This window comes from Nilaparvata lugens, chromosome 3 (assembly GCF_014356525.2).
Source record: "Nilaparvata lugens isolate BPH chromosome 3, ASM1435652v1, whole genome shotgun sequence".
NCBI classification, from domain to species: Eukaryota; Metazoa; Arthropoda; class Insecta; order Hemiptera; family Delphacidae; genus Nilaparvata; species Nilaparvata lugens.
In genome coordinates, this window is record NC_052506.1 from 42,480,255 (window position 1) to 42,498,862 (window position 18,608).

General features: G+C 35.3%; 1 protein-coding gene across 1 annotated transcript in view; it reads left to right on the forward strand.

Annotated features, from left to right (window-relative positions):
- The window catches only part of LOC111058379 (transcriptional regulator ATRX homolog), a 133,146-nt gene that overhangs the window by 66,306 nt on the left and 48,232 nt on the right, over window positions 1-18,608 (forward strand). The window contains exons 19-21 of the mRNA XM_039423809.1: window positions 15,739-15,969; window positions 16,453-16,630; window positions 17,344-17,524. Coding sequence (XP_039279743.1) covers window positions 15,739-15,969; window positions 16,453-16,630; window positions 17,344-17,524 — 590 coding nt within the window. The remainder of the gene's footprint in view (window positions 1-15,738; window positions 15,970-16,452; window positions 16,631-17,343; window positions 17,525-18,608) is intronic.

The window sequence follows — 18,608 nt, forward strand, 5'->3', positions numbered from 1 at the left end:
TCCTACTAGCCTTTCACGAACCTCCCTCATTGGCCGAGAGGGAGGGGAGTAAGGATGCGCAGCACTGCTGAGCGGTAGCCCAGCGGCTGGCTTGCTCGTTGATCTCTGTGATTCCATCCGAGATAACCGAGCGTCTTATAACAAGCCCTAAACTCAATTCCCTTCATTAGTTACGATATACATCGTGACACACTGTTCCTACTAAGGGAAGGGGGGGGGAAAGAAATGGGGAGGAAAGGGGGGGTGAGGATGGAAAGGGTAAATGGCTGACAGAATGTCCCAAGAGACTGAGTACATTCTGCCGCCTCTCCGCCGGTCGTAGAAGACCAAGCAACAACTGGGCTCCTTGCCAACTGGTGACGGAGCGTCGGCACCGACCAAAGAAAAACAGCTATCTGGCCACGCCCTCGGCCTAGCTTTCCAAAGAGATATCGAAGAGCCGCGCCGCGCTTCCGCACTGCGTGGAGACGCCGTGTTTTCACACTGCAAGGGGGACGCCGTGCTTTCACACTGCAAGAGTCGCCGTGCTTCCGCACTGCCAAAGAACGCCGTGCTTCCGCACTGCAAGAGAACGCCGTGCTTCCGCACTGCAAGTGAGAATCGCGGTGCTTCCGCACTGCAAGGAGACGCCGTGCTTTTGCACTGCAAAGGGGTTGCTGTGCTTTCGCACCGCAAAGGGGACGCCGTGCTTTCGCACTGCAAGAGTCACTGTGCTTCTGCACTGCCAAAGGACGCCGTGCTTCCGCACTGCAGGTGAGAATCGCGGTGCTTCCGCACTGCAAGGAGACGCCGTGCTTTCGCACTGCAAGGGGACGCCGTGCTTTCGCACTGCAAAGGGGACGCCGTGCTTTCACACTGCAAGAAGACGCCGTGCTTTCGCACTGCAAAGGGGTTGCCGTGCTTTCGCACTGCAAAGGGGACGCCGTGCTTTCGCACTGCAAAGGGGTTGCCGTGCTTTCGCACTGCAAAGGGGACGCCGTGCTTTCGCACTGCAAGAGTCGCCGTGCTTCCGCACTGCCAAAGGACGCCGTGATTCCGCACTGCAGGTGAGAATCGCGGTGCTTCCGCACTGCAAGGAGACGCCGTGCTTTCGCACTGCAAAGGGGGTGCCGTGCCTTCGCACTGCAAGAGTCGCCGTGCTTCTGCACTGCCAAGGACGCCGTGCTTCCGCACTGCAGGTGAGAATCGCGGTGCCTCCGCACTGTCAGGAGACGCCGTGCTTTCGCAGTGCAAAGGGGTTGCCGTGCTTTCGCACTGCAAAGGGGATGCCATGCTTTCCCACTGCAAGAGTCGCCGTGCTTCCGCACTGCCAAAGGACGCCGTGCTTCCGCACTGCCAAAGGACGCCGTGCTTCCGCACTGCAGGTGAGAATCGCGGTGCTTCCGCACTGCAAAGAGACGCCGTGCTTTCGCACTGCAAAGGGGGTGCCGTGCCTTAGCACTGCAAGAGTCGCCATGCTTCCGCACTGCCAAGGACGCCGTGCTTCCGCACTGCAGGTGAGAATCGCGGTGCTTCCGCACTGCCAGGAGACGCCGTGCTTTCGCACTGCAAAGGGGATATAATTTATAATCAGGGGAATAATCACTGTAGTTCGAAAACATTTTATTTTTTGAATCCTCGTCGCCAATTTGTTGTATACTCACTTCTGATACATTAAACTAATGAAAGAAGGATAAATAATAAATTGATTGATATAATATGACTGAGACGTATAATTTATAGACAGACATGACAAGTGACAAACTGATGAGACGATGAGACAAGCCTCGACTCTCGACTCTATACAATATCGATATTAGATTATCGATATATTACAATATCGAATCATTACAATATAGAGTTCAATAATTATTTCTTAGTCTATATCATGTAAATTCATCTATAATTTTGCTGTATTGTAAGCTATTGTATATAAGTGTATAAGACAGTATATATTGTAATCTACATAAATAAAGTACTCAATCAATGAATCAATCTCTCTCTCTCTCTCTCTCACTCTCTGATGAGCTATATAATAAGTCATTCCATGTTAGTGCGATTAGATTATGGAATTCACTGCCAGCTCATATTAGGCTGCTTGACAGTCAACGCCGGTTCAGTGCGGCTGTCGTGGCGTGGATCAGGGGAGGAGGGCTTAACTAGGCGGTTTTACTCTATGTTCTTTAGAGGTGTGAGTGTAAGTGTGATTGTGTGGGTGTGTGTATGTGTGTGAATGTTTTGTATGAGTGAGATTTATTCACTATTAAGATTTCTTGCTTTTAGTTTTCTCTTTTTTTTCCTCTTAATTTATTCAATTTGTAGCAAATTGATTTAGTAGTTTCCTTATAATTTTTAATTATCATTTAATTTTAAATTGTAATGTATATTGTTATTTCTATGTTACTCATCATCGTGGGTTAAATGGAAGAGGGGGCTTCTATTGCCTCAATTTCGCCCACATCACTTTTATTGTAAAGTGTAAATAAAAGTCATTTATCTATCTATCTATCTCTCTCTTTCCAAAGTTTTCCGTTTATTATTCAATTTGATGAATCACTGATTTGAAACAGAGCCACCGTTCTGTATTATTATTATTGTTAATAATAGTATTATTATTCTTATTCGAAGAAATACAATAATATCATTCGAAATAGATATAGTCAACTCTTCATCTACCTTTTTCACACATCTCTCTCAACTTCCCTTCACCATCAATTCCTCCTCTTTCTTATCTAACTTATTTTAACTATCCTCCAACTTATAGGAAATACTGACAAATTTTAGTGAATCACACTCCTATTCCTTATCCATCTTTTTTTTCTTCTTCTGTTTTTTTTCTTTCTTTTTCATCCTCTAAATCTATTTTTTCTTGAATTTTTTGTTGAACTTCTTCATTATATCTTTCCCTTTTCTCTACTGCACTTTCACTTTCATCTTTCCAGTGGAGTGTTAGTGAAAATTATATCCATGATAACCTTTTCCAACTATCATGAACGGTTTAAACTTGGCCGATTTAAGTAGATACAGAACAATATTGTATTATCGAATACAAATTGCATTTCATCTTCAGACCGTTCATTAATTTTTGAAATTGTACTGTAAAGGATTAATTGAAGTTAGCTGTATCGTTGATATTATGAATAATTATGAACCAACGATCATGATGCTAGAAAAATGATTACGCGACAGCTGCAACCCCAAACTCTAGACTAACAATGAGAAAGAAAGAAATGTACAACACTGTTCATTCATTCATTTTGTATAGGCCAACCAAGGATCACAGTAATTCACCATTAACCATTATCATAAACGCTATCGTTATTATTAATCCTCGCACTCTGAGCAATTCGTCTTTCTGGGAAAACGAATTCGTCTTTTGTTTTTAACTGGGAAAACATTAACTTTAAGCTGATTCCGTAGCCCTGCTCTGATTAGTAAATCTGCCTCTGTTATATTTAATTTTTGCATATCCTTCTTAGACTCGGAAAACCAGTTCAATTTGGATCTCCCACTTATTTTATTTGGGGTTCATGGAAGTTATTTACAGTTCCACCACATGACAAATTAAAGGAAATGGGGATATTATTTTCTAAGAAATTTCTTTCTTTTTCTGGGTCATTGTAAACTGATGGTACAAAATAGCATTGTTCCTGACTTGCTATATCTACCTGGAGAAGTTTCACCGAAACCCTTCTATTGTCTAGCTTTACTTCTCCTACACATCTCGTTTATTGTTAGATGTATCGGGAATTCCCCAGGTTAGTTAGGCATATTTTCAATGTCTGAGTTGATGTACAGTACAAATACATGTCTACTCTATCTGGATCATGAATTTCAATTTCAAACAATGATGAATTCATCATTGATGAATATGAATTCTCATCTGAATTGATAAGAACATTTATAAACCCATTCTAGGAAACAGTTTTTACATTCCCTATAATCGCAATGACGGTTAAACGCTTTTAGACTATTGAAATTGAAATTCGTGAACCAGATAGAGTAGACATGTATTTTTACTGTAGATCAAATCAGACATTGAAAATGTGCCTAACTAACCTGGGGAATTCCCGAGACATCTAACAGTAAATTCATTGAATCCATCAATGATGAATTTATCATCAATGTGAGAGAAAGCATATACGATTTTTTGAGTTTATATTATCTGAGGTAATGTCACGACGGCTCAGGTAACGTTTCTCTTCTCGAAATATGAGCAGACATGGTGAACTTGAAGACTGCACAGAACCAATACAAAAGAATTCTGCTAACTGACAATATCAATCTTATTATTAAAGACTCAAAAAACTGGGAAGAACTGAGAAGTGTTTTAATGGTTAAGTGCAGTTGAATCTATCCAAAAATACTATCAATACCGTTCCAACCTATTCCGCTTCACATTAATTCTATACACTAACTCTTATAATCATTATCATGCATCATCTTCATTGTTAATTTTTGCATCTTCATCTTCATAGAATTCGTAGAATTCTTCATAGAATCTATTTTGGTATCATAGAATTTGAAACAGAGTTTGTGGTAACTATAATCACAATCAAGAAGTTAGTCTTGACGCGGAGTTGATTTCTAACCATTGTAAGTTTGAACATTTTCCAAAACCTAGATTTGAATACCGAAATCAATCGAAAAATTAACAAGCATTTGATCTGATTCCTTGTAATGATAACTCATCAAATCCTTGCAGTGGAGAATTATTGAAAATTGTTGATCAAGAACTTGAAAGTATTAATGGTTATGTAAGTTTAAAATCTGTAGCCCACAGTCATATGCACATTGGAAATGGTGAAAAGAGGAAGGAAGAGGGTGATGATGAGGTGGAAAGGGAAGTTAGATGGAATAGTGGAGAGGAAAATGGAATTGAATCAAATTATGAAATTAAGGAAAAACTTGGAGAACGGAATGAGAATGTACACAAAATGAGGAGAAATGAGAAAGATATGGAAATGGAAGAAAGTCAAGGTAATTATTTAGAAAGAAATTAAAAAGAAATATTGGCTAGTATTGGGAAAAGTGAAACTGATAAGAATAATTATAGAATGAAGAATATGTATGAGTTGATGCATACTCAATGAAGTGAAGAAAATTAATGAAAAAGCAATTCAAAGTACCCCAACAGCCAAAGAAAGTCAGTCTTATCAAGCAGTGTTGTATGTAATGTAGTGTTATGTTTTGTTCACGTTCGTTTCATCTTGTGTGTTTCGTTTATGTTTGTTATTATTTTCCATGTTTTGTTTATATTTGTAATCCTTTTCATATTCATTTATTTTATGGCTTCAGGGCAAACCAATTTGTCAGAATGGCCGAGTGTAGGATATGAGATTGTAGCGATGGTAATTCTATTTTGACGTATGATGTTATCATATGAAAGTAATCATATATGTGATTCATTTCATAAGCAACATCATTAATGAAATAAATAAACAATTTAGTTTTTACGAGAAAAGATCAATGTATAGATCAAGAAAATGTAAAATGTGAATGTGTGAAATTAATAAAAGTTATTGATTTGTAACAGGATATGGATTTGTAGAATAATATCCTACATCTATAATGTACTGAGAATTTGGCATCCAAGTATCAAAAATGTATTTACGAGTTTGAAAATTTCGTTTTTTATGAAGAAGCAGCTAAGGTATATTTATAGTTGTAAAGTTGCAATACTTATTCATAATATGGAAGGAATAATGGGATATAATATATTATTCAATTGCTGGTAAATCCATATTAATTAAATGATAATTCTTTTGGTGCTGTCTGCCATTCTGGAGAGCCTAGCGCAGGCGACAGTTGAGGCCTCTTTTTCAGGAGTCCTCTACGGTCGCAGGTCTCGACTGTCGGGGCTGTACTAAAATTAGAGAGGCCTCAACTGTCGCCTAACGCAGGCGACATTTGAGGCCTCTTTTTCAGGAGTCCTCTACCGTCGCAGGTCTCGACTGTCGGGGCTGTACAAAAATTAGAGAGGCCTTAACTGTCGCCTAACGCAGGCGACATTTGAGGCCTCTTTTTCAGGAGTCCTCTACCGTCGCAGGTCTCGACTGTCGGGGCTGTACAAAAATTAGAGAGGCCTTAACTGTCGCCTAACGCAGGCGACATTTGAGGCCTTTTTTTCAGGAGTCCTCTACCGTCGCTGGCCTCGAATGTCGCAGGACTCTTCTGTCGTTTGCCTCGTTTGACATCGACCCGAACGCTCACGACAACCAAGCTCCCCGTCAGTTAAGCTCCTCTCTCAGGAGCTCAGTTAACGCCGTCAGTAGATCCCCTTGAAAGTGATATTAAAAGGAGCTTTACTGACGGGGAGCTTTACTGTCGGGGAGCTTAGTTGGCGCGTTCTCATTCTTTATCACAAATGACAATTTATTACCAGGTCTTGCGAGACCCATTAGATACTAACACTACATTTTTAATGAAGCAAATGAAAAAAAAACTTATTTATGTACTAGCAGGTAACCCGTGCTTCGTAAGTGTCTATTTTGAAACTTGACGTAATGAAATCCAGAAGAATTGAAAATAGGCCTATAAGAATCCTCAGTTGATTAAGAATTTATAAGCAGCATTTCAAGTAAATCAGTCCAGTAGTTCAGACGTGATGATGCGTCAAACATAATTTCCCTATCCTCTACACGTGTATACGTCTTTAAGCCAGTTCTTTCCTTTATTATAGTATAGAAGATAATAGATAGATGGATATATTATAATCCATTTATCTATCATCTTCTATACTATAATAAAGGAAATGAATGAGAATAAATATTGAAAGGTTTGAGATATCGATGTGCGGTTTTCACCATACCTTTCCTCTGGAAATCCTGTATCATATGACCACCTTCCAATTAAAAAAAGAAGTTGGATTCAAAATGGCGGAAAAAATTAGGTTGCGACGGAAAACCTGTTTTTATCATTCAAAAAGGATCACCAATCATACCTATCTTCTAATTTCCCTTTTAAGAGAAATGTTCTGCTGCTTCCTTACAACAACTGAAAGCATGACAAATAATTGAAAACTTGACAAACTGAAAACTTGATGTAATCAAATATTGAAGAATTTGAAATAGGTTTATAACCATCCTTGGTTAAGCAAGAATCTATATGCAAAATTTCAAGTTAATCAGTCCAGTAGTTCAGACGTGACGATGTGTCAAATATAATTTTCCTATACTACTTTACACCTGTATACGTGTATAATCCAGTTCTTTCCTTTATTATAGTATAGAAGATAATAGATGGATGGATGATTATTGTTATTTTACTGAAAGATAGAATAAGTTGAATAGTTTCCCTTTCAGAGGGAGTTTTGACAACCCACAAAACTTATTTTTCATTTGAAGATATAACGAAAAGGTGCATATACGACCTTTTTTTTGCTCAGCTTGCCAAAATACCCCTCATTCCAATATTAACATTCTCGACTGACTGTACAGTGAGTCAGTCATTCTATCAGGGCTCGAATAATTTTGAAATTTTAATTAAATAAGAATGGAAGAGAATAATTTATTTATGTAAATATCAACACCTTTATTCAAATACATATTAACTGCATGCGTTTTCACAGCATTGATGAAACTGTAGACGTTTATTTAGCACTCTGTCTCAAAAAGCTGTTCTAGCTGAAAAATTAATAATGCATACCATGTGTAGGCCTAAACATTGCAATGTTTTGAAAACGAAGTTTCAAAACTATGGGCCAGTTGCACATACCTCTGTTAAATATGGACATTAACGCCGATTAACAAATCAGCGTTAGTTTTACGGATTCATTTCTGTTCCACAAAGATCGGTTAGTTTTTAATTCCGATTAAGTTTTCCGGTTAACTAACCAAGATTTTAACGGTTTCAAAATCTGTCAACACTGTAATTTATCCGACAGTGATGTTATTAAAATTATTATTCTAAACAAATGGCAAGAAAGTGAGGTTATGTTATTGAAGCGGTGACTATTCATTACGCATGCGCCATAAAAATGTTCTGTCTGTCGCCAGTGTCATGGATTACTTTAGATAAAGGCTAGAGTGCACAACTTGGCAACGTCGCAGTCAAGCTCAGCTTCAGGCCGAGAAAAGTGAATTCACTAGGGTAGACTCCCGATTAACTACCAGCTTCACGCCCTTTATCAAATACCAATACTGATAATTTGAATTCAATGATAGTAGAAAAATATATAATATTAACTGATATACTAATTTTAACTTTAGCTCTAGGAGTTTCAAGTATAATGCCTAGCTTGGCAATATATTTCACTGTACTTATTTTCTGTGTCTGTATTTCCTACGACAATTTTAACGATCAAATGTATTTCATTAATAGATGAAAATATTGAATAGTACCTTCTAAATGTAAAATAAAAAAATCTGGTGTGGCGCACTCACACAACTTTCCTTGCCGTTATGAAAATTGATAACCTGACGCTAGTGTTCCCGCGCATCTCAAGTCTACTATTCAAGGATTTGAGCCAGCTGGTGACAGGGCAATAACGCTGGAGACACACATATCTCTTCATAGTGAATGATTTAATAGAATCAACAATAATTTGCAATTGAATAATCACATTTTCTCGAATTTAAAGCTTATTTTCAATTTTAGGTGAAAATGTTACTGGAAATTAATTGTAGAGATTTTCATGCTCAATCTACTCCACTTGATTTATTTTGTTTCAATTGTATCTGAAGCCTGATAATTGGGAATCTATCTGCATTGATGGGGCGGAGCTCCTGAAATTTTTACAGATAGGGACTTGTGGCAGTTTATAGAGCTTATCGATGACTATTTTAGGTATGAATTTGATCAAAATCGTTTCCGAGAAAATCACGAAAAACCCTGTTTTTGACAACATTTTCGCCATTTTAGCCGCCATCTTAAATTGCATTTGATCCAAATTGTTCGTGTCGGATCCTTATAGTGAAAGGACCTTAAGTTCCAAATTTCAAGTCATTCCATTCATTGGGAGATGAGATATCGTGTACACAGACGCGCGCACACACACACACACACACACACACACACACACACACACACACACACACACACACACACACACACAGACCAATACCCAAAATCCACGTTTTTGGACTCAGGGGACCTTGAAACGTATAGAAATTTAGAAATTGGGGTACCTTTATTTTTATCGGAAAGCAATATACTTTCCTTACCTATGGTAATAGGGCAAGGAAAGTAAAAAATATGAAAGTCGAATATTGTCTTCTTTTTAAGAAACTTCTGAATTTAATGCATTCGCTTTTTGTGCATCTATAACTAACTATACACTGTAATGATAATCGATAGTTCAATAATATCTATCAAAGGTAATATATTCTACTACCATTTAGTTTTTGTTCGTAATAATATCCATCAATTTATATTAAAATACATCATTAAGTACCCTACCCTTTTTTTATTCTTTTTTCTTTTAAAATAAAACTTGTTTCAACTCATCTTTTTTTATTTAGGAAAAATGGCTTTAGATGAGTTGGAACTAGTCGTGTTTTGGAAGAAAAAAATACAAAGAGTACGGTATTGAAGATTTATATCAAGGTTTAATAATTTTAAAGTAGCCTTATAAAGAGAAGTGATAAATCATATTAATATGAATTAATAGGTTATTGAATGAATAAATTGCTGGAATAATGATAATTCATTCAACTTTGTCCATTAACTCGATTATATCTAGGCATAATAGTATTCAAAAAATCACAGAAGAATTGATATCCAATAGCAATAGTTTAATCTATCTTTACATATCTCTGTGGGTTTATAATCACATTATTGACATAAATCAAATACTTACTACCCCTACTAACAAATGCAAATTATTTCACAATATACAATAATACCAATAATTCTACAAAATACAATTTTTCTAATGGTGTAATGAATCTATGCATATCAAATAAAGCAAAGTCGGCCTGAACCACACGTTGCCATATTGATCATGTTCCCGCCTTCTATCTTTAGTAGGCTGTGCCAGTGTCGTCGAAGAAGATCGAAAGCTAACCTCAAAAATAAGAATCTAATTTTGAATGCTAATATCAGCTGAATACTCTTTTCTATTTTATTAACGGATGAAATTCATTCATATATTTAGCTCATACTTTGAATTCTGTAGTTTTTTTACCAAAAACTAATTTTGGAAGACAGCTATCAGTAGGTACCTAATCGGCGTTAGTTGGATATAATTCCTCATGAATGGCCTGTTAAAATTTGTTTTGTCAGTCATTCAATTCCAGCTGTTTTACATCCATGAGATCAAGCCGGTAAACAGCTGATTGTAGAACAAATAAACATATGATTCTCATTACAGCATACTGTACTGTAATAAAATCATATGTTTTCTTTACAGTCGAGTCGTATGTTTCCTAGTTCCGAATTTGGAACAGCAAAACTGGTACGAAACCCGCCTTTTAGCGCTCCAAGTGGAAATTTTGTCAACTACAGTCAAGAAATTCCTGATTCGAAACTTGTAAACTAGGTTATGTTTATAGAATGCATGTAGTAATGTCAGCACAAGCAGGTAATGTTTTCTGTTTCTCAATTATTCTTTTCTGGATTATTATGACAAAAAATAGTGTAAGCTACTTGGACGTGAATGTCTTTTGCAGTGCTCGAATGAAATTCTATTCTCGGCTAACGCCTCGACTAGAAACATCATTCTCGCCTGCAAAAGGGCCCTTCCCGTCCTTGTGACTTAAGATACTATTACGTCGATTCGGCGTTATCTCTTGAAATTTCTTTTTTGTGCAACCAAAATGCTTCAGTTATCGTTAATATCAATTGAAGTATAGCATTTTATCGCGATTAAACGTTAACCGACGTACGTGCAACTGGGGGAAAGTTTTTTCTAAACAGATGTTTTTGAGATAAATTTCATGCAGCTGTTTCACATTCACCATCTCTTCTCTTCTCTCTTTATCTAAAAAAGGCTAAGCCCCGACAGACAGAAATCACACCACAGCCCAAACTACTGAGCCTAAAAACTTGAAATTTTGCACAATTGTTTATGGTAGCCTTAAAACATCCACTAAGAAAGGATTTTTAGAAATTTGCCCCCCTGAGGGAGCTGGGGCCCCCCAAAATTTTTGTACTTTTTAACCGTTCATTTCACAGCAAAGTAATTAGGAACTTTTTTGTTCAGCTACGAAAAAAAATTAGATCTATGCGGAAAAATTCTGATCAGGAGCACAGGAGGGTTCAGGAGAGGGCATTTTTCGAAAATGTTGATGTAAAATCACACTACAGCTCAAACTAATTGGCCTACAGACTTAGAACTTTGCACAAATATTCTTCAAACATGCTAGACGCGCACTAAGAACGGATTTTGAGATATTTTGCCTCTAAGGGTTTCAAAGGATGAAAAAGGATCCTATTAAGTAAGGTTATGAACATGGTAAATTGAACGCCATATGGAACTGAGATAATTGACACAAGATATTCTAACATATGTAATCACTGGAAAGCTTGAAATAATTTTGTCAAACAGCTGATCAAATTAATTTTGCGCGAGCTTGCCAAGTGTGTATTCCATATTGTTGTATGCTTGGCCACGCAGTTCGGTTTGCGCCTTCTATCAGCTGTATGGAGTATCATACATTCCGATTGGAAAAGAGCACATAGATTTTCTTTGGTTAGGAGTATGTTTTTTGATAATATTATTTTTCAAATTTTATTGCTATCAAAAATAACACTGAAAACTTTCTTAATAGACAACAAGATTACAAAAATATACCTACATTTATTTGTAGCACGGCCAGAAAAAGACAAATTTGAGTACTAGCCGTGAGTTCATTCAATATAACTTATATATATTTTTCGTTAATATTTTGTGAATAAAAAGTACGAGTTGATGAGAGATGTGAGTAAATTCTTATATTTGATCCAAATCCAAATGGTTATTCATATTGTAGTAGTCGGGGTCACTGCAATCAAAAATTTTATATTCTGTGGCTAATAAATTTCATACGTATTGATTGTCCATAATGTATCCAGTGTCCATAATCGAAGTGATTGAACTAGGTACTGAAAATTAATGGCTTACTGGTCCCTCATAGAATTTATAGTATTCCTGGTGACTGAGTTTTTTTTCAAAGCGTTGACTATTAATAATACAGCTTTATTTATAAATAGCTTACCCGGCGAACTTCGTACCGCCAAAATGTCAATGTATCTCATGTCACACTTAACTTTATTTGGTGAATCATGAAATTTATCTGACAATCAATATTTATTTTCATTCACATCTCAATACGGACTTCCTATGTGCTTTGTTCATTATTCCGAAAACATATTCCTCTCAATCAATTGGTAATAATATCTATTAGTAAAGTGTTGAATTAAAAAAAATAGGTTAAATCAGTGTTTCAAAGATGAATTCAATGTTTTCATAGTTGTTGATTGTCAATAGATGGTCCAGGAAAAATGCGATGTACGATGAATCACACAGGATTCCATAATTCTTTCCATCTTCCATTCTAGGATGAATATAAGCTAAGCTAAATTCAAATAGATTGTAAATTATCCTCTCATTCTTCAGTAATCAATGAATGCAATATGAACAACTCTCTTTCATGAGGTGAATACTTTTTTTCAACATTTTCCAGTTTCTCAATGATAGGGGAATGATAATTATTAGAATAAGTCTTCTAAGGAACCATTATCTACACAGCTGATACCAATCAACTACACTTCAACTCCAAACTACCGTTTCAATACCAGTACACAATTTATCACAGGGTGACATGTTTATTACAGCTGGTAACTTTAGATGCTAAATCTTATTATCATGATCATCTTTCCGTTCTTCAGTAGCCGCTCGGCCGACAATTTCGAAACATAGGTCTGTAAAATAGATTAATAAATAATTATTATTAGCCCCCCTATTAAAATTTCTTGGCCTTCTGCCAAGTACCTTGGGATTATTATTGATTCACATCTTAGATGGAACTGTCAAATTGATGATAAATGTAAAAAGCTAAAATATTTAATATATAGATTTCACAGAATTAGTTTGATTAATGATAAAAGTATTTCAAAGTTGCTTTATACTGCTTACGTTCAATCCATCTTGCAGTATGGTTTACTGGCGTGGGGTGGTGCGGCGGGTTGTCACATAGGTAGGTTGTTTGTGGTGCAAAAGCATATTATGAGAGCAGCGTTGGGTAAGCCCAGACTCTACCCAAGCTCAGAGTTATTTAGAGAATTTGATGTTCTGACTCTAAGACAGCTATATATTAAAAGTCTAATTCAGTATGCAGATAAAAATAAAATTCAACATGATATCCGTGAAACCCCGTACAACCTAAGAAATTTGACAGTGGTCCAAAACAGAGTTGACCTAAATGTTTGTCGATATCAATTCAGTTACAGAGTTAATAGATTAATAAATGTTGTGCCTAGTAGAATTATTAAAATAAGCTGTAAGGAACATAACTCTAAGGAAGTGGATAATTGGATAAAAACAAATGATCTTATTGTATGGTGATCTGAGTTTGTCAGGTACCTATTTCTTGTCTACCGATTTTTTAAGAGTTGTGGAGGATTTCCGTTTGTGTTTCTGTATTGAACTTACTTAATTTTCAAAGCTCAATATTTCATTTTGTAGTTTGTGTATTTCTGTCTGTCTGAAGTGTTCTCATAACTATGTCTTATTCTATTTGTAGGAATACTTAATAATGTAGAAAAATATAAGTAATATATATATATATATATATATATATATTATATATATATATATATATATATATATATATAATATAAGTGAATATATAAATGTTGAAATATATTTCACATAAGAAAAATAATCAAAATAGTTTATGCATTGTTTTTGCTTAGAATAGTTCGCCTTCTTGCTGCTTTGTTGTGATCAGAATTTATATAGACTCCTTCCTGCGCTCAGGTTTTTACCTTTGCAGGGAGATATTTCTTCATAGACTAATGTAATATTTCTGTTTCTGTGAATGTATTTTTTGAGGAAAAAATTTGATTTGTTCAGAAACCATCCCCAATATTCACACAACATATTCCCAAAGTTTCATGCCGTTATGTCAAGAAGTTTTCAAGTCTGTAGGGAACAAACATACATTCATCTTTATCTATATAGATTTACATTCAAATGAAAGCCTCTCTAAATGGAGGTAGAATGATAAGGTTGACAACTTTCAGTTCTGTTGTTTTAACATTTTTTTTTTCAAATCACTTTCGAAAAGCTCATGTAGTACTATACCTACTATTGTTTTTGAGCCACTTCTGGCGCTATCATAGTTTCACCACTATTCTGTTCCACAGTCCTATCTCTTGCAGTCGTTAACTATATATCTATAATTAATAATGTAAAGAACTGGCTTATACACGTACGGGATAGGAAAATTATGTTTGACGCATCATCACGTCTGAACTACTGGACGAATTAACTCGAAATTTTGCATATAGATTCTTAATTAACAAAGGATGTTTATAGGTCTATTTTCAATTCTTCAAAATTTCATTACGTCAAGTTTTCAGTGTGTGTGTGTGTGTGTGTGTGTGTGTGTGTGTGTGTGTGTGTGTGTACACGATATCTCATCTCCCAAACGGAATGACTTGAAATTTGGAACGTAAGGCTCTTACAATATAAGGATCCGACACGAACAATTTCGATGAAATGCGATTCAAGATGGCGGCTAATGTTGTAAATGTTGTAAAAAACGGTTTTTCGCAATTTTCTCAAAAACGGCTCCAACGATTTTGATTAAAGTTATACCTGAAATAGTCATCGATAATCTCTATCAACTGCCACAAGTCCCATATCTGTAAAAAATTCAGGAGCTCCGCCCCATCTATGCAAAGTTTGATTTTAGATTCTCAATTATCAGGCTTCAGATACAATTTAAACAAAAAAATTTGGAGAGCTCCTGGAAAAGATTCTTTTCGAGTGGAAAAGATTCAGCATGAGAATCTCTACAACTAATGTTTAGTAACATTTTCACCTAAAATTAAAAATAAGCTCGAAATTCGAGAAAATGTGATTATCCAATAATTGCAAAATGTTGGCAACTGTTGATTCTATTAAATGATTCACTATGAAGAGATAGCACACCTTGTGTGTCTTCAGCGTTATTGCCCTGTCACCAGCTGGCTCAAATCTTTGAATAGTAGACTTGAGATGCGCGGGAACACTAGCGTCAGGTGATCAATTCTCATAACGGCAAGGAAAGTTGTGTGAGGCGCCACAACAGATTTTTCCGGTATGCAATCCACAAGTTAATATGTTTTGATGCGAACAAACGAACAAACACAACCCTACTTTCTCTTATTATATAGAAGAAGATGAAGATAGGGGCGAATTCGATTAAAATAAAAGGAATATTCATTATTTTTACAAAATTATGAGAAACTTAACAATTTTGTCAAAATTATGAAAATGGTATCATAATCCATTTTTACTTCTCAAATTTTGATTCATTAATGTAATTTTCTGAAAATGATGATATAATCCGCACATATGGGAAATCTAACTTTAGTTTGTTGCAAATCGCATCTCGATTATTGTCCAAATTTCAAGGACACAGTGGTTTTGCAAATGTTTTATAATATATTACGGTATAAGGATTGTATCTAGTTCTAGCAGTTACCAACAAAATGTAGTGTTACGTTTGTAAAGTCTCAAATGTTTTTTCTCTTGTAGTAACTGAATGATTTAGTAAGCCTAACTAAATATGCATGTTGAAAGAGATCGTGATGATGTTCGATCACTGAAAAGTATTATTCATTTAACAGCGCCGTGACTACAATGTTCTGACTCCATACCTTCCACCGAAACAAGAGTATGTTCTCTCAATACGACTGACTGAGTTGCAAGTGAAACTTTACCGGGAGTTTTTGGACACCAAAGTGAACATCAACAAAGGATTTAGAGTCACCCTTTTTGCCGATTTTCAACAACTCAGTCGAATTTGGACCCACCCTCTCGCCTTGAAATACAGTTTGGAAAGGCAGATTAAGAAAGAGGTTAGTAGAGAAACAAAACATCAAGTTTCTCTTATTTCGATTCATAAATAAAATCAGTACAACCATAAATAATTCAATATAGTCAAAATGGTAAAACTTATGCTGAAAAGTGAAAACTAATAATAATAGAAACAGAAAAGTGAAAACTGATAATAATAGAAACAGAATGTATTAACTGATGAAAGAGTTGCATAATTTGCATGACATTTTTATTAGACTAACTTATGTTTATGGATTCTGAACAATGTCGACTACTTTCTGGAATATAAATGTATTTATATTTATAATCGATTTTCAGATCTTGAAACATCATTTTTTGATACTTATATTGAGAGTATTTCTAAATTTAATTTAGTTGTTGTATAATAATTGAGCGTAGGTCTACTGTTATCAATTGTTTTGTAATGTTTTTGATGGGGAAAAGAGGTTTTGTGACAAACGCTATCGATTTAACAAAATATGCATTGTATTATTTGATTCTAGGCAATGAATGATTCAGGCTCAGACAGTGCCGGTTCGTTGAAAGACTTTGTAATCGACAGTGAGGAAGATGATTCCACTCCCGCCTCATCATCTTCTGAATCGGACGACTCATCCAAAAAAACCTCGTCCAAAGCAGCCAATAAGACTGGCCGAATGACAAGAGCCAATGCCAGAAATGGTAATTCCGATTTCTTGAAAAAATCCTATGGAATTCGTGTTCTTTATTCTCGGTGCTTGAGCTATTTCATTGCAATAGGGAAACCATTAACATAGTGAAACAATGGTATAAGTAGATATCCTATGGTATAGGACGTTAATAGTTGTTAATATATTAGTTGATTAATTTTTATTATGATAAAAATTGCCCACAGAAATGATTAATTAATAATTAAAAAAGTAGTAGTCTCACTCGAATTCGCGCTGTATATATAAGACCATGAGACAGCTCATGAAAGAGCGGCTATGAAGTACAATTGAATACAAAGCGCATGCGCCGTTAAACGGTGCATTTCTCTTGTGTCACTCCCCAGTGTCAAGTGAAATAGACACGGCTTCTCCAGCCATCTGTATAATCCACTTGTCAGCTGATTGATTATAGTCACTCTGATTAATCCTGTGTGCGCCTATATATATATATATATATATATATATATATATATATATATATATATATATATCATACGCTAATAATAATAATAAAACTATTATTATGTTAATTCTTAAAAAAATTATTAACAAACTCTTGAACGATAAAATGCCTATTAATTGAGTAATGTGAGTAAAAACGTAACATTAAATCCTCATTAAATGATTTTATAATTTTACAGATGATATAAGTGTGTAAAGTTCTACCACAGTACCACCAATCAATATTGATTAATTTGCAAACAGGTAATGCTGATCTTGAAACGATGAAAGATGATCCTGAGGTTGTGGCAAACTCTGCTCCAGAGCAATCAGCCTGGTGGAATAGTATTGTCAAGCCCGAGCACTTGGAGGATATTTGCGTCAGTTCTAAACTTGTTCTTCTCTTCGATTTCCTCAAAGAATGCGAACTAATTGGAGACAAAGTGTGAGTTTTCAATTTTTTTTGCAATATCTACTAATTGGTGAAGAGAGAATAATATTGTTGATTTGCTATTCAGCATAATCTCATTTTGAACAACTTGGTGGACTACATTAAGGATCAGAGTCATTTTTGGGCTAGCGACTGTTTTTTTTTTCATTTCATTTCTTAGTGTTCTGGTGACTCATGAAATAAATAATTGAGTACATAGAGATTAATGAGGCCTTAGAAAAATCATTAGTTTTTGTAAACGATTAACAGTTGGACACTAATCAGAAAGTAAGAAATTTTATGATCGATTTGAATTGGGGATGACATTTATCCGTTGTGCTTTTTAAAAGCACCATAGCCTAGCATCTCTAGGCTATGCTTTTCTTATATTGTATCCTTATCACTTCTTATAAATTTACAATTAAGTCCAACATGTACTCTGGGTTATTTAATATTGTTGAAAAAATAGGAGATTTATACTTTATTGGAAATACTCTTTTCATTTTTTAATGAATAAATAAATATAAATAAATAATTTATTGTCAAAAACATGACAACATCAGTCCAAGCTTACAGTAGTCTAATATCATATTATATATAAATATATATATATAGCACTTAACAGATAACACTTTAAAGTTTTATAATATAAATATAGACAGGATACACACGACACGGATAGATTAAAAACACTTAAAAACTTACATTTACTTACAAGACTTCACTTCCTGGTTGATTGACAAAGGGGGCCAAGCTCCCCAAAAATTATCGTTTAAATGTCTATATTTAATATATATATAAATATATATATATATATAGCACATAACAGAAAACACTTTGAAGTTTTATAATATAAATATAAACAGGATACACACGACACGGATAGATTAAAAACACCTAAAAACTTACATTTAAACAAAAATTTTCGGGGGCTGGGCTCCCTTTGTCAATCAAACAGGAAGTTGATATATATATATATATATATATATATATATATATATATATATATATATATATATATATAGTTTTGAATCCCTGCAGTCTGCTCGGTTGAGGAAGGAGACTCAGTCTCCGAAAATTTCCCCCATTTCCAATGTAA